The sequence below is a fragment of the Delphinus delphis genome, chromosome 9 (genome assembly GCF_949987515.2).
Source record: "Delphinus delphis chromosome 9, mDelDel1.2, whole genome shotgun sequence".
Taxonomy (NCBI): domain Eukaryota; kingdom Metazoa; phylum Chordata; class Mammalia; order Artiodactyla; family Delphinidae; genus Delphinus; species Delphinus delphis.
Genome location: NC_082691.1, coordinates 95665823 through 95686578, shown reverse-complemented (window position 1 = coordinate 95686578; position 20756 = coordinate 95665823). Strand labels below are relative to the sequence as shown.

Sequence of the window (20756 nt, the reverse complement as noted above, 5' to 3'; positions counted from 1 at the left end):
CCTAAATGCATGCTTGGATGTAATGCATAACCCCAAGAGAATTCCCATTTCACCCCCTTTGTGTCTCCCATCAGCACCAGAAACAATCTGACTTCCTTCTCTGTGTCTGCTACTACCCATTCTTCAACTCAAGTTTCCACTTCTCTGTGGCCCGTGCTGCAATGCAATGGAGGCTTACAGCTTCTCTGCCACCTTCTTGCCTCTAAGACAAACAGAATGCTTTGGAGGATGTTAATATTGCAAAGAGAGACAGGATTTTTTTAAGTGCAGGGAGAATTGCAATATGACCTGACAGTGTTAGAGTGGTTTTATTCCCATAGTGCCTCACAGTCTAAATGGCTCCAGAGCGATTTCTCCCAGCTCTTTCTTTACTCTTCTCTTGCTTCTTCTTGAGATCTGAACTTCCACATAACATCCCTTTTAATTCAGGGGCTGATGCTACTCAGACTCCGCCATCCTTCAGCAGACTTTTCCTTTGATTCTCCCAAATCTGTCTTGCAAATAACACTGTGTAGGAGGACACGAAAATGAAAAGGAAGTGGCATTAAGTTATGTGGGGTACCAGGAATATCTGTTTGCACACTTGATCATATTTATACTCTCATTTACCGTAAGGTAGGTGTTTAGGACCAACATCATTCTCACCATTTCCCCCATTTTGTAGATGAGGAAGCTGAGGCTCAGGAAAATTAGATGATTTGCCCAAGCTCGCACGGCTATGAAGTGACAATATTAGAGCTTTCTAATAGCCAGCTTTGCTCCTAACATCTCAGAGAAAACTTCAAACTGCCTTTATCTCAAAACAGTCCTACTTCTGGTATGAAGAGTTGCAGCTACTTAAACATCAGGTGTTTTCCTCTTGGCAAAGTGACAAGGAAGAGGGGAGGCACATGGTGGGGGGGAGGGAGGTAACCAGGTCGGCAGCATTGCTCACAGGCCACCTCTGCACGTATTTAATTAAGGAGCCATGGGGCTAGCAAAAAGTCTCCTTAAAAAACGGACATACCGGGCTTCCCTGGTGGCGCAGTGGTTGAGAGTCCACCTGCTGATGCAAGGGACGCCGGTTCGTGCCCCGGTCCGGGAAGATCCCACATGCCGCGGAGCGGCTGGGCCCGTGAGCCACGGCCGCTGAGCCTGTGTGTCCAGAGCCTGTGCTCCGCAGCGGGAGAGGTCACAACCGTGAGAGGCCCGCGTACCGGAAAAAAAAAAAAAAAAACCGGACATACCTTCTGGGCAGGTTAAGCAGCTTTCAGAGACATCCAGACAAGCCCGATCAACTTCGGGGGGTGCCCAGTAGATAATTCAAGGACAGTACTTTAACCACCAATCAAGAGGTCTTTAAAAATAAGGTGTTCTTTATACAATGGAATACCACACAGTGATAGGAATGAATCAGTACACAACTACGTGAATAAATCTCACAAACAGCAGAGGAAATGAAAGAACTCAGACACCAAAGAACACAGATCAGGTGATTCCATTTTATGAAGCTGGAAAAAGGCAAACCTAAACCATGGTGTTTTAAGGGGTGGCGTGGGGAGTAGGGGGGGTAATAAAATAAAATGTAGGTGTCCCTTACCTTCTTTGCTTCTGGAAACCCTGAGTAGAGGCCACGGGCCCCCGAGTCAGACAGACCTGGGATCAAATCCTAGTTCTGCAACTGAGTGATTTTAAACAAGTAACTTAAATCCCTGTGCCTCAGGTTTTTGCATCTATAAAACGGGACTAATAATACCTTCCTCAAAGGGTTGGTGTGAGAAGTAAATGAAATAATGTATGTGAAATGCCATGGCAGCGTGCGTAGGTGCTGTAATTAATGGTAACGATGAAGATCCTGCCCCTGTCACCTGATGGTAAAGCAGGATCAGAGAACAGATGGGTAAGAGCACAGACAGAAGGAAAGGGATCAAAGATGTGCAGAATCCACTCGAACGCCACATGGACAGTGCTGTTTCTTCTCTTCCCACTGCCCACACAGTCTCCTGGATAGGGCTGCCCGCAAGTGCAGGCCAGCCGGATGCAGCCAAAAGAAAGCTGCTTTGGTCCCATCCATGCTGGCCCTTGCTAGGGACCTGATACTAATCTGATAAACCGAATTGTATTGATGCTCTCATAGTGGTCGCTGGCAGCTTACTGGGTTACCCTCCTGGTTAAGCTGCATGTTATCCAGCGACTTATGGATGTACAAGGCCCTGACCTAGGCTGGGTGGATCTCATCTTATGCCAGGTCAGCAAGGAACCGGGTGTGATGGGGTGCAGTGGACAATTTCAACAGGGTAGTACTAAGGTTGGTGCTGCAGGAGAGGAGCCAGAGCCCAGAAGCTCCAGGATGTAGGGATGTGCAGGCTTCCCTTCCTGACTACAGAATGAGAACAGAGCCAGAGAACTTGGGTTCCCTCCACCTGAGAGGGGAGACAGCTGTCCCTCTGGGAAGGCCTATCAGCTAAAAGATCTATGGCTCCTGGGAGAATAGAGCTGGGGAAAACTCTTTGATTTGCATTTTGTATTGTCAACTGACATCCAAGGGCATCCCTACAGGAGAAGCAAACCGCAGTCGCCCACAACATAGATGGACTTGGGGGCGTCACGCTGAAGGGGGAAAGCCAGACTCAGGAGACTGCATGAAGTTCTGAACCAGGCAAAACAGAAAGCCTGGGGCCAGAGGTGGGATTGACAGCAAAGGGCACGAACGTTTCTGGGTGGTGACAGTGTTCTGTTACTTCACTGAGCCAGTGGTTACCAGGGTGTATGCATTTGTCAGAACCCACTGAACTGTACACCTGGGATGGGTGCGATTTATGCAAATTATCCCACAATAAAGTTGCCTTTTTTTAAAATACATTTATTTATTTATTTATGGCTGTGTTGGGTCTTCGTTGATGCACACGGGCTCTAGGCACGCGGGCTTCAGTAGTTGTGGCATGTGGGCTCAATAGTTGTGGCACGCAGGCTTCAGTAGTTGTGGCGCATGGGCTTTGTTGCTCTGTGGCATGTGGGATCTTCCCGGACCAGGGATCAAACCCGTGTCCCCTGCATTGGCAGGCAGATATTTAACCACCATATGTGCCGCCAGGGAAGTCTCTAAAGTTGCTTTTAAAAGAAAAAAAAAATTGATATCTTAGTCCTCGTGGTTGTTCCACTCTGGGAGTAACTGGGGAAGCCTGTAGGAGAAGGTCAGGAAAGTCCTGGCCTCTATCATTCTTCCAGCACATTAATGTTTGCTGTTTCTTCAGTACCTTACAGTTAGCAAAGCACTTTCTCCTCTTTTGACCGTCACACTCTCCCTATGAGGCGGGCGTGATGATTAACCCCATTTTGTAGCTAGGGAAACAGAGACACACACATGCTAAAAGGGCTGGCCTACGTCTTCTAACTCCGTATCCCAACATCTTTCCTGGAAATGGCCTCGGAGATCACCTAGGTCCAAGAAAACTAAGGTTCAGAGAGTGGAAATAACTCTACAAAGCTGCACTCTTCGTTAAGGAGAGAGGCCAAAATTGAAGGCGTGCCCCCTCCTACAACAAAGGGAATGAGGAATTGTCCAGTTGGGCTCATCCTGAATACAGGTGGCCCTTTCCTTCCCCTTCTGCAACACTTCCAGACCCGGCACAAAGAGACAGACGGAAAACAAGAGCCAGGCTCCTCTGGGCTCCACCTCTCCCTGCATGGGGCTGCCCCCGCCCTACCCCCTTGAGTCCCAAGGGCCTTGTTACTGTAACGAAGCACAGCACCGAGCCCATGCATTACCTCACCACAGTCTGGCTTATTTCCTAGGACGATTGTCCAGAGCTTGCTCCATTTCCCCCCTCTGTTGGCTGGGCACCCTTAGCCCATTCCTCCCTGCTGAAATCACAAAGCTCTGCCCCGAGTGAGCCTGCAGGAGCCTCCCCCTCCTTCCCGAAGTCCTTTACTTTAGAAAGAGGCCCATGGGGCAGAGCCTGTGTATCCTACCGCCCCTCTGTATATACATTCTAAAAACATGCGTGTGTGTTGGGCGGGGGGAGAGGGGGTTAGAGCGAGACATATATGATGGTGTGTCCATAGGGGAAAACATCCTGGGTGAATCACGATAGACGATTGATGGTGTGTAACTTTGGGGACAGGAATTGGAGGGTGGGAGGAGGGAGGATTCTACTTTCCATTTTGTTTCTTTGCTGTTCAATGTGAATTTTCCAACTAATGTACTTGGATTACATTTATTTATTTATGCCAGTGAGGCTAGTCTGGGCCGGGAAACTATGAGCCATTTTCTTCTTATACTTATCTGTATATAAAAAAAGAAACACGAGAAGGATTAATTTTTGAAAATAAAATAAGCACCTAAAACGCATCACCTCCCTTCCTCCAGGGTGACCAAAACATGCAACAATTTAAATGAGAGAAAAACTATGAATAATTCACCCAAATGAGATGGAGCCAGAGAGGGCTGTAGGAAGGAGAGGCCCCAGGAGTGGAGCTGGCCGCCGTTCCTCAGTGGACGACCACTCCCCTTGGAGCCACTGTCACCCCTGATTTGCACCTCTGCTGGAGTCCTCTCCTACCTGTCATTTTAGCCATCTGTGTGCTTGCCTTACGCCCTGGCCCCCGACACTCCTCAGACAACAATTTGTTTAGGGCCAAGACTGTCGTACTCTTCTCTGAAGCTTTCAAAGCTTGCTGCACGCAGGGTAGAAACTGAAGAAACATGTATCGAATATACTGGAAGCCAGTCTCCAACAGGTGGGAGGGCCGTGGGGTCTACACCACTAGCTTCTCTACCACTCGCGCTCGGAAGCCCTCACCCGTTTCTCATGTTGCTTCGTAAAGGGCATGGTAACGTTCAAACTCCTTAACATGTTTACCGAGACCTTCCCTGACCCGGCCCACACCTGTCTTTCTGCCTGGTTCCCAAGACAATCCTGAGCCCCAGCAGTCAAACTGGTCCCTTCACTCCCGGAGGCCCCTTGAGGCTCCCTGGCTTCAGGCCCTTGCTCGCGTGTTGCCCAATCTCTACCACCGAAACCCGGCTCACACAGTCTACTCCCTGGAGACTCAGTGTGCGCCCGGCTGGGCCTGCTTCCTCTGCCAACCAACCTCGCTTTGCATTATGGTCATCCAAGCCTCCCCGACGGGAACATCAAGATGTGTCTCTTACCCGGCCTTCCCCTGAGTCTATTACAGTGCTGGGCCCTGAAGAAAGGGAGAGGGAGGAATACAAATTCGAGGTGGAATTAGGCGAAAGGCTGGATCGAGACAGGGTTGGGTTTAGGGTTAGAATTAGCACTGGGTGAGTCAGTTCCCGATCCCACCCACTAGGCGGCGCCCGCAGTCTCATTCCGGTCAAGACGCCTCCACTTTTTGAAGTTTATTACCTGTTTTACAGGTTTCCTTCCTGCCCTACTGTCCCTTTAAGAAGGTGATCCAGGTGAGGCCTGGACTCCGCCCGGGCTCTGGCCCCGCCCCCCGCCCCTGTCCGGCCGGCCCCGCTCGCGCAGTCCTCGCACCCAGGCCCAGCCGTCCGGGCCTCGGTCCCAGATCCCGACCCCGTGCCATGGAGCGGCGCTGGCCCCTGGGGCTCGGGCTGCTGCTGCTTCTCTGCGCCCCGCCGCCCCCGGGGGCGCGCGCCATGGAAGGTACCGACCCCCGCCCCGCCCCTCCCCTCCTCCTGGAGTCGGCATTCCTGAGGAGGCCCTCTCCAAGAGCCCCTCTCCAGCGCTCTTGTTTTGCCCGGCTGCCAGGCGATCGACTGGCCAGGCCAGTCTTTGGTCTTTAACCCCAAACAGCTGCTTTCCCGGGTCAGTCACCCCCGCCCCTGCTGGCCAGCAGTTTTCTCCTGGGGGTGGGGAGTGAGTTTCTGGCGGAAGCAGCGTCCAGACCTCCTACCCCAGCAATGGTGAGGACCCCTCATTCCCAGGCAGCCCCGGCCTCAGGCGCCCAACCCAGAGATCTGAACCCTCTGAAGTCAGAAATGGAAGTCGCTTTATGCCAACCTAGGCTGGGGGACAGAGGGACCTGCCGCTGGGGGATGGGTTAGGACTCGGGAGGCAGGGGCTCCGGAAGGCAGGGGTCAAGCCTTCCATGTGGACACTTGCATGCTCTCTGACCCTACTACCCCCGCTTCCTGGACTCTCCGCTGTGTCTCTACCCCCGGTCCACACCCCCAATCAGGGGCAAGGCAGGCCCTTTGCCAGGGGGAGGGAGCCCCTGCACCCAGGACCCCCCTCCCAAGTCCCCTGTCCACACCCAGCCCACTCATGACCCCCAGAGGCTGAGCTCCTCTCTCGCCCATCCGCCCTTCCAGTTCTGCGGCTGATGGGTCCCCCAGGCTGCACCAGCCTCGCTGAGTGAGAGGCTGCCCGTCCTCTCTGGGGCTGCTCTTCCTAACGCTTCCTGCGTTGACTTTGGTCAAAGGTCCAGCGCTCCAACCCTTGCCCCACTCTGCTTTCCTCCCTTCACACTCGGGAGAAAGACAGACTAATCATCGTAGCCCTTCACTCCTCCTTCCTGGGCCGGTTTCCTCCCCTAAATCTCAGGAACTCACAGCTGTTAACGGGATGCTGAAGGCTTGGGGCTGGGGGGGCCCAGGAAGAGGAATGTGGGTTGCACGTGTGCGGGGGGCCTTCTCCCCCAGAGATGACAGGCTCCCTTTCTCTCCACCTTCAGTCACGCTGATGGATACTAGCAAGGCACAGGGAGAGCTGGGCTGGCTGCTGGATCCCCCAGAGGATGGGGTAAGTGTCAGGGGAGGGAAGGACCTAGGGTGGCTCAAGGCTGAAGGCCAGTGTGAAATGGGGCGGTGAGGTGGGTGGAGGAACGTAGAAAAGAGCAGGAAAAACTGGAAGTGTCTCCTCTGGGAGGGGGAGGGGAGGGGAGGTGAATCAGAGCCTCCTGAATGTGTGGAGCCTTGGTGGGGGGGGTGTCAGGCTTCACACCCTGGGGACCGATTCAAAGCCTGGCTCCTCCTCTCCCTGTCCCAGCGAGGGAGGGCTGAATACTTGTGAGGACCTGGGGGAAGATGAGAGTGACACCTCCTGGGAAGAGAATGGACCATCCCTGGGATGGTTGAGAGCTGAGACCCAAGCATAGAAGAGTGTCCTCAATCTGGGGTCCGTCCATCCCAGTGGAGTTGCATAGACAGGTTTCAGGGCGTCTGGGAGCCCCATAAAAGAGTATTCGAAGTTGTGTGGCTGTATGTGGACTTTTTTGTTTTTTTCTGGAAAAGAGAGCCAGAGTTTTCAACAAATTCTTCAAAGGGACTTTGACTCTCCCAGAGTTAAAAGCTGCCCCATTAGAGGTCCCTCAGCCCTTGACACCTCCCCTGCCTTCCCCAGCCCAGGCACACCATGCGTTTCAAGCCCCTTCCCTCCTTGGATATTCCGAAGACCCAGTGAGCAGAGGTAGGATCTTGTGAGTCCCATAGAGCACCTTTCTGTCACTCAGCAGAGCTGGCCCTGGAAACACCGGAGCCTCCGCAGGTGCTGCAGCCTCCAGGACTCTGGCCTCAGGCCTCTTCCCTCTGGTCCTAGACCCTGTCCTCTGGGGGTTCCCTTTTCTCTTTCCTACTCCAGGAGGAATCCAGCCTGTATTTCTGGGGTTGGGGTTACTTGCTTTCTTTCCCTCGGAGTCCCAGGGCCCTGGCTCCACTCTCGGCTCTCCCACGGAGTGGCCTGTCATTAGAATGAATAGACTAAACCATAATGTATCCCACAGGAGGGGCTGCTCAGAACATCCTGGATTAGGCCAGCTCTGACAGGCACCTTGTCTCATAAAGCAGCTGATCACTCCACAGTGAGGGCTGCAGGTCCGTCTGCTGGCTCCCACAGGCCTCCCCTGCCACCCCACCCACATAGCTCTTCCCTAATTGGGCTGCAGTGGAAGCAAGGCCCCTTTTGCAGCTCAGGCTCAGCAGCTTTGTACTAGGAAGGCGAGGAGACAGCAGCAGTCACATTCCCACTGTCTGCCTTGTCCCCCCCTCCCCCTCCCCATCTTTTCAAAACACACACGCACACATTCAGATTCACGCTCCCCAGAATGTATCTATGTAGCAACCAGAGCCGTAAGTGAAAGGATCCTTGTTGCTGATCCTGGGCAGCTGCTTCTCCCCCATCTGTCACTGCTGGAACTGGGGGAGGCGAGTCATAGCTGGGAACATCTGCTGCCCCTGGTCCAGCTGCAGCCCTGGTGGTCTAGCTAATGAGCTGCGCATGAAACCCCCACCACCTTTCCACCTGACCTTCACCCCAAGCCTTCCACTCCGGCTTCCCCGTCCCAGCTTCTTCCTAAGAAGAGGCTCTAGGTGCCTTCTATCACTGCAGCCTGGACACCCCTTGTCTGATCTTTGAACTCCCTAACGTAGTACAAAAATACGTGCCTCACAGCAACATATACTTCTGCCCCTGCCCCCATGCCACCCCAGACTTTAGTTAAGGGTGCTTTTTCTCGCCTTTTCCCAAAGCTGCGAGTAGCAATGAAAACCCTTGGGAAAGTGAACTTTCTATGGGCCTCAGTCTTTTCTTTATAAAATAAGGGGGTTGCAACCAAAATATCAATGGAATATTTTATAGAATTTGAGAGCTTCTTAAGTTCATCTGGCAGAGAATATACTTAAGAATGTCTGAGAATTCTTTTGAAAAAAGAAGAAGAATGAAATAGGAAACTTGTCCTACCAGATATCAGAACGTACCATACAGTACATCAATTATAATTAAAACATTTGGCATTGCACGAGAATATTCAGGTCAATGGAACAGAATAGAAAGTCCCCAAACAAACCCGCATATTAGAGATTTTAGTATGTGATAACACTGGAATTGCAAATCAATGTGGAAAGTATAGAGTAGTCAATAAACTGACAATTTGGTGTCCATAATTTTTTTTTTAAAAAAGGAAGAAGGTCAAGTTATATCTTCACACTCTACAGACAACAAAATTAATTCTAGGAAGATTAAAGTCTAAACCTAAAAACCAAACCTAAAAGAATGTTAGGAGAAATATAGAAGATCTTTATAAGTTTGGGATGGGAGAGCTTCCCAAGCAAAATACACAACACAAAAAGGAAAGAAGATAAATGGTATTATGTAAAAATTTTTAAAGTATGTCAACATCACAGACATCATTAGCAAAATTAAATGGCATGACGGAGAAAATATATGAAATATGCATTTCGAGCAAATGATTAATGTCTATAATGTAAAAAAAAAAAAAGATCCAAATGAACACTCAGAAGATAGCAGTAGAATATCAGGCAAAGTTATAAATACATAACTGCATAAAAATACAAATAGATAATGAACAAAAGAGAAACGCACAACCTCCTCCTCAAAGAAAGGTACATTAAAATGGCCAGAAGCTGTTCTGTCCATAAGATTGCCAAAAGTAAAAAGCTCATTAATATCCCCTGTTGATGAGGTTTTGAGAAAATGCGCCCTCCTGCATTGTGAAAGTGTAAATTGATAAAGCCTTTGTGGAGGACAGTCTGGCAGTATCTTCTGATAAAATTTGTACTATATTTACCCTTTGATACAGCAGGTCTATAGAAATCGTACAGGAATCTACATGTTTACTTAAAAAGTAAACAATCACTAGAAGTTACTTAAATGTCCAACAATAGATGAATGATTAAATAAATTATGGTACATCCGTACAGTGGGATACTAGTTTATGGATTGCTAAAAAAATTAGGTAGAGCCATATACTCTTGTGGACATCTTTCAAAGACTTTTTATTCGTTAAAAAAAAAAAAAAGTTATAGAAGAACACGTATATTTTTTAAAATTATGTTAAAAACACACGCACACGAAAAAAAATTCAAATGTTTCTCTAGAGGCACTGAAAATGATCTGGAAAGTTTTACTCCAAGTTGTTAAGAATGGGTGGATGGATGGGAGGACTTTCACTTCTTGTTATATGTAAGTTTTTGTTCTTTGACTTTTTGTAATAAGCACATAGAGGCATAATGATTAAGAGCATAAACTCTGGAACTTAGAGTGTCTGGGTGCACCTCCCAGCTCCTCCTCTTAATAGCTGGTGCCTTGGGCAATGTGTCCTTTAACCTCACTGTGACTCAGTTTCCTCATCGAAAGTGCTTAGAATAGTGACTGGCCCATGGTAAGCGCTATGTTAGTGCTGACCGTTATTATTATTAAGATTAAATGTAAAAGAAGTTAAGGATGGTCTGGATGGTATCTAGGGGTCCAACCAACTCTTTCCGTTGTTGATTTTTAAAATTTTTTTATTTATTTTTATTTATTTATTTATTTTTTGCGGTACGTGGGCCTCTCACTGTTGTGGCCTCTCCCGTTGCGGAGCACAGGCTCCGGACATGCAGGCTCAGCGGCCATGGCTCACGGGCCCAGCCGCTCCGCGGCACGTGGGATCCTCCCAGACCGGGGCACGAACGCGCGTCCCCTGCAACGGCAGGCGGACTCTCAACCACTGCGCCACCAGGGAAGCCCCCGTTGTTGCTTTTGATAGTGGCTGTAACTGGAAGGAATTTTGTAGAGAGTGAGATTCCCTCCTACAGAAGAGTTTTATGCTTGTTCTCACCCTCCAAAGGTCAGAGGCCTTAATATTAAACGCAGTCTCCTCGTCTCTGAACAAATAGGCAGAAAGTTTTTGTGCATGAGCTTTTGCTACAAAAATCTGCCTTTGGGGTACCTGACAGCCCTGCTGAGGGTAAAAATGGTGTTCATATTCTTGCAGTTGGAGGGGCTCATTGAAGGGTCCAGAGCTGGCCAGGGTTGTCAAGCGGGTGTTGTCTTGCCCATGCTATATCCGAAGAAGTCTCCGACCCTAAACATTTAACCTACTATCCTGGGGCAGGACAAGTAGCGTGAACCTGGGCATCTCTGACACCAGCTTCCTCGCCATCCATTCTAGAAATTGAGCATTTGGGGAACAGGTGATGATGGCTTGGAGGCTGACGCTCGTTTTCCTCTCACAGTGGAGTGAGGTGCAGCAGATACTGAACGGGACACCACTGTACATGTACCAGGACTGCCCAGTGCAAGAAAGCAGAGACACTGACCACTGGCTTCGCTCCAATTGGATCTACCGGGGGGAGGAAGCCTCGCGTGTCCACGTGGAGCTGCAGTTCACTGTGCGGGACTGCAAGAGTTTCCCTGGGGAAGCTGAGCCTCTGGGCTGCAAAGAGACCTTCAACCTCCTGTACATGGAGAGTGACCAGGATGTGGGCATTCAGCTCCGGCGGCCCCTGTTCCAGAAGGTGCTTCTACCCCTCGGGGCCATTTCAGCCCTGACACTGATCCTTGCCCCACTCCCTTCCATGACCCCACTCCACTCAGAAAAAGAGAAGGTGGCAGAAACAGGAAGAGAGCGTAGGCGTGGAATAGTGGAAAGAATGTGGGGCTAGAAACCAGAAGGTCTGGATTTGAGCACCTTTTCAGCTGCGTCCTGACGTGGGGCGTGTCACTTAACCTCTCTGGGCTGTTTTTCCTTGTCTTAAAGGAGTGATAATAATATTTTATTATTAATAGTATGACTGTCAGCCTCATCTACTCCAGAGGCTTTTACAAGCATCCACTGAGATAAGAGCAGGGCATGGTGGAGGCAGGGGAGAGGTATTTGGACTTTTCCCGTCCATGCTCACTACATTCGTGTGTGACACACGCCCATAAGTATCCCTAGAGTTGTGTAGGAAGACAGTTCTCTGCAGGCTACTTTTTAATCCCTTCCCTCTCTTTCCTACTCAAGAAAACATACTGGAATGCAAAAGAGAAGGGAACATATTATTATAGGACGGACTCTCATTTTTTTCCAAAGAGCAGCTGTTGTGAAGTTTGTTATTAGTCATAAATGAATGATGACACACTTTATAACTGATCACCTCGTTGGCACTGAGGTTGGGAACACCTTTGAAGAGTGGAAATTATCTGGGCTGTAGCATCCCACAGCTGGGCTCCAATCCCAGCCCCACCATGTAGTAGCTGTATCGTCTTGTTCGAGGTCTTCAACTTCTCTTAGCCTTAGTTTCTTTATCTGTCAAATGAGGAAGGTGATGCATCCCACCTTGTAGGATTATTGCACGGACTCGACAGTGTAATGCACGTAAAAATGCTTGGCTCGGTAGCTCCCGTGTAATCAGCCCTCTGTTTATGCCCGTGTAAACTGCAAAGTATTAAGCAAACAGTCGTTTCTGTTACGTGGGAAGGAAGCACGACTCTGCCATTTTTCCCTCTTCCCCACCCTTCTTCCCAGGTAACCACAGTGGCTGCAGACCAGAGCTTCACCATCCGAGACCTTGCGTCTGGAGCCGCGAAACTGAACGTGGAGCGCTGCTCCTTGGGCCACCTGACCCGCCGAGGCCTCTACCTCGCTTTCCACAACCCGGGTGCCTGTGTGGCCCTGGTGTCTGTCCGGGTCTTCTACCAGCGCTGCCCTGAGACTGTGCACGGCTTGGCCCAATTCCCCGACACTCTCCCTGGACCAGGCGGGTTGGCCGAAGTGGCAGGGATCTGCTTGCCCCACGCCCACGTCACCCCTGGACCCTCGGGTGTACCCCGCATGCACTGCAGCCCCGACGGCCAGTGGTTGGTGCCAGTGGGGCGGTGCCACTGTGAGCCTGGCTACGAGGAAGGCGGCAGCGGCGGTGTCGAGGGCTGCCTCGGTAAGGAGACTCAAGAGGTGGTAAGAACTTGGAGGGACCACTCGGGGGAGGGTCTACCGGGTGCCAAGGGAAGGAAGGAAGCCGACGCTCCATCTCAGTTTTTTTGGTTTTTTTTTTTGCGGTACGCGGGCCTCTCACTGTTGTGGCCTCTCCCGTTGCGGAGCACAGGCTCCGGACGCGCAGGCGCAGCGGCCATGGCTCACGGGCCCAGCCGCTCCGCGGCATGTGGGATCTTCCTGGACCGGGGCACGAACCCGTGTCCCCTGCATCGGCAGGCGGACTCTCAACCACTGTGCCACCAGGGAAGCCCATCTCAGTGATTTTTAAACGGAGTGTCCCAAGGCCCTAGGGAGACACACGCGGGGGTGTTCCCAGCACAAGCGATTTGCGGGAGGGGTGTGATTCTCCCAGTAAAACACTGGACAACCTTGGCTCTGTGTCATTCTCTCTCCAGCCTGCCCGAAAGGCTCCTACAGGGCGGACGTGGACACACCCAGTTGTCTCAAGTGCCCCCAACACAGCACATCCGAGTCTGAAGGGGCCACCGTGTGCACCTGCGAGAGCGGGCACTACCGCGTTCCTGGGGAGGGCCCCGCCAAAGCATGCACGCGTGAGTCCGGGGCCGGGACCTGGCCGCCCGTGACGAGGTGCAGGACCTTGGCTAAACCTGTGTTGGGGTCCGAACTTTCCAGAGCCTATCAGATATCGGGGACCATCCAAGGTGCCGGCCACTTAAAGGCCCCAAACACGCACCACTGCTCTCCCTGGAGGAACGCAGAGATGCGGTTAAGCTACCTTTTCCCCACTAGGAATCGAATCTCCGGGCAAAGGCCGCGGAGGACTTGGAGAATCGGGGTTGGGAGAAGGCTAGGGGCCAGCAGCTCCGGTGAGGGCCGTGCTGCTTCCTACTGATGGCCTGTCTTCTCCCACAGGCCCCCCCTCAGTCCCCCGAAACCTGAGCTTCTCTATTTCGGGGACTCAGCTCTCCCTGCGCTGGGAGCCCCCAGTAGACCTGGGGGGACGCGAGGATGTCAGATACGATGTGGGGTGTTCTCAGTGTCGGGAAGCAGCGCCGGACGGGGAGCCCTGCCAGCCCTGCGGGGAAAGCGTGCGCTTCTCCCCGGGGCCCAGCGGGCTCACCACGGCCGCCGTGTGCGTGGATGGCCTCGAGCCCGACGCCAACTACACCTTTAACGTTGAAGCCCAGAACGGAGTGTCGGAGCTGGGTACCTCCAAGCCCGCCAGCGCCTCACTCAGCATCAGCATGGGGCGTGCAGGTGAGGGGTCTGGGGGGCCAGCAGGGCCTGGAGGAGGCCGGAGGGCATAGGACCCCAGGGACACACTGACCAGCAGGAAGCAAGGAGAGGCTTCTTAAGTGATTTCCTCCCTCTGGACTCGTAGCGACCCTGTCAGGCTTGTCCCTGAGGCTGGTGAAGAAGGCGCCACGGCAGCTGGAGCTGACCTGGGCGGCGTCCCGGCCTCGCAGCCCCGGGGGGAACCTCAGCTACGAGCTGCACGTGCTGAACCAGGTGAGCTCACGGCGGAGCGCCTCCAGCGTTCCTCTCCTGGGGCGCCGGATGGGAGAAAGCTTCCCGCAGTGAACCGTGTGGCTTTCTCAGGACAGAGCCCTCTGAGGAGCCCTACCCCGATCACTCCGCAGCCCACCCCGATCACTCCGCAGCCCACCCCTCCCACGTGTTCCCAGGGCTGCCCTTCTCCTCCACCAGGTCTGGTTTGGCGCGGCCCAGGTAACACGAGTCCCCATCCACAGGACGAAGAACGGTACCAGATGGTTCTAGAGCCCCGGGTCTTGCTGACTGAACTGCAGCCAGACACCACGTACACCGTCAGAGTCCGGATGATGACCCCTCTGGGCCCTGGCCCCTTCTCCCCTGACCATGAGTTTCGGACCAGCCCACCAGGTGGGTGGGTTACTCCGTGTTCTGTCCCAAACACACATACGACTGTCATCCCCCTGAGGTTTCTCAGACCCTGTTCCAGTCAGTGATCTTCCTTCCTCGTCCACGCACACACACACACAGGCACACGCACACACGCGCACACACGCACGCAGGCACACACACACGTAGACGCTGCCTGGGCGGATGGCCCCGTGCAGTCACACCACACCTCCTCCTCAGACGCACATTCTGATGCCTATACCGCCAGCCAGCATCCTGTCCCATCTCCTAACCCCTCAGGTTAGTGTCCATTGGCAGACCGAGCAGGCTGGTGCTCCCCGGGTGGGGCCCTTTCCGTGGGCTCTCTCACCCACGCTCACACCCATCTCCCCGGTTGGGGAATGCACACCCAAAGCCACCGAGAGACCGCCTCACACACACACACACACACACACACACACACACACACACACACCCCGTGTGCCCTGCCAGCCTCCATCATCCCTGGGGGCTCTGAGCACCTCCAGACTTCTTCACCCCACGTGCCTATAGTTTCCAGGGTCGTGACTGGAGGAGAGATCGTGGCCATCATCTTTGGGCTGCTGCTGGGTGTAGCTCTGCTTCTCGGAATGCTTGTCTTCCGTTCCAGGTGCTGTTCCTGCCCCCCCACCCCACCCCCTGCTTCCACCACCCTGGGTCCCTTTGCCCTGGCAGAAGCTGCTGAATGCTGCCCAGCAGCCCTCCCACCCCTAGTACCAAAGTGTCCCCGCACCACCCGCTCCCCACCCCCTGCCGTTTCTGGGGAAATCTCAGCTGCAGCACGTCTGGGCCCCGGAGGTGGTCCTGGGCCCCTGAAGAACCTGGTCCCCAACCCTCACAGGAAAGCTCAGCGGCGACGGCACCAGAGGCGGCAGAGGCAGCGTGATTGTGTCGCTGATGGGGACAGAGGTGAGTCAGGAGCACCTGTGTGTGCACACGTGTGTGTGTTGGGAGGCAACACTGGGACGGGACCAAGGGACCCACATTTGCTAGGACAACTCTGGGGGCACAGGTGGGCTCTCTCATCCCCAGGGCTCTTGTGTTTTGCTACTTAATTAACTTTGGTTAATTAACTTCGTACTGACAGTCCCCCGGAGGCTCTGTGCAATCGCCCATTAGCTGTTGGTGCCACTGCACCGGCACCCGGGCTCCGGGCAAGCCTTCCTCATCCTCCCTGGCTGGGTCTGTGGGCTGAGGCTGGCTGGGAGGGTGACTGCCCGCAGGCTCCCTGAAGCCCTCCCAGGCATGTGGGCTTCCTGCTGGTCACCTCTTAGGTGCCCCACAAAAGGGGGAGTCTAGGGGCCATCCAAGTAACAGAGCGGGAGCGAGGCTTGTCTGGAATGTGAACGAGCTGTGAGTGACCGAGCTGTGAGTGACCGGAGGGAGTGACCGGAGGAGTATGGTGAGCAGCAGGGGGGAGGGAGGCGAGGAATTAGGGTCAATGAGCCATGGGACGATTGGGTAACTTGAGGCCGTGAACACTTTCGGGTCTGGGTTCCGGGCCCCAGCTCTGGGCCCTGGATGGTGAGGACACACGAGCTTTGCATGTAGACGGCAGGAGGAATGACTGCGCTATGCAGACGTCGTTGCTGAGGATAGAGACTGTCTTTCACTTCAGCCAGGACAGGACTCCTCGGGGAACAGAAGAATGAGCACCGGGGTCTGCCGGCCCCTCCCTCCCCCTCCCCCCAGTACTCCTGAGCCCTGGAGTTGGGCTGAGCCCTCTCTGTTCTCCCCGCAGAGGACAAGCTGTGGCTGAAGCCTTACGTGGACCTCCAGGCATATGAGGACCCTGCCCAGGGAGCCCTGGACTTCACCCAGGAGCTCAACCCGGCCTGGCTGGTTGTGGACACCGTCATAGGGGAAGGTGAGCCCTGTGGTCCCCTCTGCCTGTGTGGCAGCGCAGAGCGGCCAGCAGGCCCCTTCCTTCCGGCCCTTCCCAGTGGAGCCCAGCCGGCCTCTCCTCTGGCCCAAGAGCTCCCAGATGAGTTTCCTCCCTGCTCTACCCCGTGTCCTGCAACCACTGTGTTCATGTTTTAACCCCCTTATCAGGTGTCCTGGAGCAGCTCCCGCCTCCTGCACCATCTGCTTTTGTGGTTATGGAATTTCTGATAAAGAGCGTTAAACACATCATCTTTGTCAGGAGAGGGGGTCGCTGTGCCCAGGCTCAGGCTGTTCTCAGATGGTTCCCAAACATGGGAGGGACTCAGAGCCTCCCTAGCCCCACATTCCACCCCACCAGGGGCCCAGTGTCCTTGGGCTGCCCCGATCCCTTGGGTCACCAGGGAAAATGGATCTGAACAGAGAACAAAGCTCAGCAGTGTCTTTGCCGATTGTGTGGCCAAGTGACCGGAGGAGCTTGCGGAAGAGAGGCGGCAGTGGTCAGCCTCCCCGGCCACTTGTGTACTGGCCCTGACCAGCCTGCCCTTCGCGAACAGAACCTAGCCCCACTGCATGACCCCCACTCACCCAGCACCTCCTGAGTATCAGGGCTCTGCTAGCTGGGGAGACAGTGCCGAACAGTTTGCAAAGCTGCACTCCTGTTCCAGACTCCCGGCCCCTGGCCCTGGGAAGTACAGCCAAGCCCTTGTCTCAGGGAGGAAGGTACACCATGTTTCTGATCCTCTGGTCCAGAGAAGAAAAGGGAACTGGAGGACTGGAGATATCGCTGCCTCTCCCCCTGGGGAGCCTGACCATGCATCTGGCCATGACCCTGTTTTCTTTCCACCCAGGAGAGTTTGGGGAGGTATATCGAGGGTCCCTGAGAACCCCCAGCCAGGGTTCCAAGACTGTGGCCATTAAGACCTTGAAAGACACATCTCCCGATGGCCAGTGGTGGAACTTCCTTCGAGAGGCAACTATCATGGGCCAGTTCAACCACCCGCACATTCTGCACCTGGAAGGCGTTGTCACAAAGAGTACGACGAGGGGTGGTGTCCAAGAGCGGGGTGGTGTCCAAGAGCGTGCGGGGAGGGAGTGGTAGAGGAGGGGTGAGGCCACCGGAAGTGGAGGGAGATGTGCTGTCAGAGGCAGGAAGTGTGGTTCTGGGTGGAGACGGGGTGGAGGCTGCCATGTGATGTGTGCTTTGTGTCTCAGGAAAGCCCATCATGATCATCACGGAGTTTATGCAGAACGGAGCCCTGGATGCCTTCCTGAGGGTAAGGAGGGCGGAGGACCAGCTTGGAAGGGGGATGAGCCACGGAGCCCTGGGCATTGGCTCTGGGTCCAGGAAGAGGAGACCCAGCCCATCCCCTCACTTGCCCACTCCCTGCTGCAGGAACGGGAGGACCAGCTGGTCCCTGGGCAGCTGGTGGCCATGCTGCAGGGCATAGCATCTGGCATGAACTACCTCAGTGACCACAGTTATGTCCACCGGGACCTGGCCGCCAGGAACATCTTGGTGAGTCAGAACCTGTGCTGCAAGGTGTCTGACTTTGGCCTGACCCGCCTCCTGGACAACTTTGACGGCACCTATGAAACCCAGGTTAGAGCCTTGTACTAATCACATACACACACACACACACACACACACACACACACACACACGCCGTACATACGGTCAGTGTGTGCACAGTACATGATGCATGCTCACGTGGACACAATAACTTCCCATGCCCTTCTGTGCCCTGAAACACATCAGCCTTCTGCCCCACGTGCCCTATTAGGGAGGGAAGATCCCCATCCGTTGGACCGCCCCCGAAGCCATTGCCCACCGGATCTTCACCGCAGCCAGCGACGTGTGGAGCTTTGGAATCGTGATGTGGGAGGTGCTCAGCTTTGGGGACAAGCCCTACGGGGAGATGAGCAATCAGGAGGTGAGCCCAGGTGTTTCCCTGCCCAAATCCTCCATGGCCCTTTCCTGCCAATGGCCTCATTTCTTCTTTCTGACCCACAGTCTGTCTGCATTCCTATCCACTCTCGTCCCCTTCACCTCATGCCCTGTTGTCTTGACTATGGCCATCCTGGTCAGGGGGTCTAGAGGCTCCACTACGATGATCTCGTGTGAACAGAGCTTCCTCGTGGCCTGCCGGGTTAGCTTCTTACCTTCTTCCTCGCTGCAGGTAATGAAGAGCATTGAGGATGGGTACCGGCTGCCCCCGCCCGTGGACTGCCCTGCCCGCCTCTATGAACTCATGAAGGACTGCTGGGCCTATGACTGTGCCCATCGGCCCCCCTTCCACCAGCTGAAGGCACAGCTGGAGCATCTGCATGCCAACCCCCACTCCCTGCGAACCATTGCCAACTTCGATCCCAGGTAACCACCCCGGGGAGGGCAGATCTAGGAGAACGGAAATGGACATTTGGCCACATCCACCGAGCGCTGGGCCTGTGGAGCTCCCAACAGAGTCAGGCATAGGAGGCAGCCCCAAATCTGCACCTTTGGGAAGACAGCGCTCTGATGGAGGAGATGCAGTGTCTCGCCCTCGAGAACTCTGGTTTGATGGAAGATGGGAAGCAAACACGCTAAGATGCAAAGTACATATAAGAGCTACCAACCTGATACCCGCTCCAGTGAGCTTGGCCACTTAGAATGGGGTGGGGAAGACAGAGAAACCAACAGGAGGCAGACGGGGGGTGTGCGTCGTGACTGAGAAAGGGCAACCTTGTGGGATCTGGGAAGGCGCCCAGATCCCGTAGCCATCAAGGGTTGGGGAACTGAGGGCATGCCAATTGCAAATAGCGCAGGGTGCAGAGAAGTCTGGACTTTATCCTGAGCCTAGAGAACTACTGACCAATGTTTTAAAACTGTCCATGGGAGGGACATGATCATTGTGTTTTACCAAAAACATTGCCAGAATATGGAGAATCAACTGTTTGCGGGGGTGGGGGGGTAAGATGGGAGAGACGGGCAAGGCTTCAAATGCTTTATCGGGTAAAGCAGCCCTGGCGTGCTGGCCTCTGTATCAAACCACCATATATAACCTTGTTTCTGGGAGAAAATGTGCTCCGAGTTCCAACTTTTGGAACTATCTTTTGGAGCACAACTCCCTTATACACTGGAGACCGCATGTGCTAATCTTTCTGGAATGCTGGATATTTTCCCCCAGCAGATTTACTTTACTAATGGTTTCTGGCTCTGGCTGGCTTTAGGACAGGAACACTCATTGTATTGTCGGTGTCAGAGTGCAGGAATAACAGCCAGGGTTGGAGGTGGCGAGTAGGGGGCTGCTCCCAGAACTCGGGGGGCCACCCTGAAAAAAGCCGAGACCACGCTGGCCTTCCAGGGCCTCTGCTCACCTCGTCTCCCTGCTTCCTCTCAGCTGGGATAGTCGATACTTCATGTCTTTATTGGCCCCCATCGGTTGCCCAAAGCTGGCCACTGCAGTGCACGTGGGCTGGTGGTACCTTCCGTTTGGACCTGCGAGGCTGCCGCTTGCCCCAGGTCTGTCAGCGCAGCGGGACTGTCAGCCTGCCCGTTGCTGTTGCCAGGAAACCGGCCAGGAAGTGGGTTCACTGACAATGGCCGGGCTAATCCACAAAGTCTAGATAATCTCTGTGCTCAGACAGCCAACTTGAATGCTGCCTGCAGATGCACAGAGGCAGAGTCCCGGGTTCAGGAAAGCCCTGCATCCCCCTGCATGGGACTGAGGCAGCCCATGTCCCACAGGGTGACCCTTCGCTTGCCCAGCTTGAGTGGCTCAGATGGGATCCCCTACCGGAGCGTGGCTGAATGGCTGGAGTCCATCCGAATGAAACGCTACATCCTGCACTTCCACTCCGCCGGGCTGGACACCATGCAGTGTGTGCTCGATCTGACAGCCGAGTGAGGACCCTAGGGGTCCGGGCGGGGGACGCCTGCTGGGGTTTGAGGCCCAAGACTCACCGATTCCCCCTCCTTGCCCACAGGGACCTGGCGCAGATGGGGATCACACAGCCCGCACACCAGAAGCGCATTCTCTGCAGTATTCAGGGGTTCAAGGACTGAGCCTTCCCCTCACCCACCCTGTCCTCAGGGAGCACGGAGGGACCCTCGACCTGTAGGACTTTGGTGCCGCTGCTGTCCACCCTTCCCTGAGGAACTGCCTCTGGAGCCAGGAAGCCTATTGTTTTAAAAAGGCTGGGGTGGGGCGGCGGGTAGAAGTAAAAAGATAATTGTGGGAGCTGGGGGAGGGTTTAATATATATTATATACATATACATATATATTTTTGTAAATAAACAGAAGCTGAATTTTCAACTTTACCCCAGGGTTTTTATCCCTCTCTCTCCTCC

General features: G+C 53.9%; 1 protein-coding gene across 3 annotated transcripts; it reads left to right on the top strand.

Moving 5' to 3' along the window:
* Window positions 1-5488: 5488 nt before the first annotated feature.
* EPHA1 (EPH receptor A1) lies at window positions 5489-20722 on the top strand. Of its 3 annotated transcripts, none has more exons than XM_060021041.1 (18): window positions 5489-5612; window positions 6643-6710; window positions 10922-11203; window positions 12196-12604; window positions 13059-13214; window positions 13537-13881; window positions 14006-14133; window positions 14376-14526; window positions 15058-15154; window positions 15386-15453; window positions 16286-16411; window positions 17277-17462; window positions 17641-17702; window positions 17822-18028; window positions 18210-18359; window positions 18606-18799; window positions 20153-20308; window positions 20392-20716. In XM_060021041.1, exons 1-18 carry the CDS (start codon window positions 5531-5533, stop codon window positions 20468-20470), a joined length of 2946 nt encoding a protein of 981 aa, XP_059877024.1. In that variant the 5' UTR covers window positions 5489-5530; the 3' UTR covers window positions 20471-20716. The 3 variants fall into 3 exon arrangements, with proteins under 3 accessions (XP_059877024.1, XP_059877027.1, XP_059877026.1); XM_060021044.1 differs by having other exon boundaries at window positions 13807-13881; window positions 20392-20715; XM_060021043.1 differs by lacking the exon at window positions 20153-20308 and having other exon boundaries at window positions 20392-20722.
* The last annotated feature ends 34 nt before the right edge of the window (window positions 20723-20756 follow it).

What these genes read in the sequence shown, in the direction of transcription:
- EPHA1 (XM_060021041.1), top strand. Translation starts at nt 5,531, where the DNA reads ATGGAGCGGCGCTGGCCCCTGGGGCTCGGGCTGCTGCTGCTTCTCTGC. An exon ending in CATCAGCATGGGGCGTGCAG is followed by an intron (nt 13,882 to 14,005) that starts GTGAGGGGTCTG and finishes CTGGACTCGTAG; the next exon opens with CGACCCTGTCAGGCTTGTCC. An exon ending in CCCTGGATGCCTTCCTGAGG is followed by an intron (nt 17,703 to 17,821) that starts GTAAGGAGGGCG and finishes TCCCTGCTGCAG; the next exon opens with GAACGGGAGGACCAGCTGGT.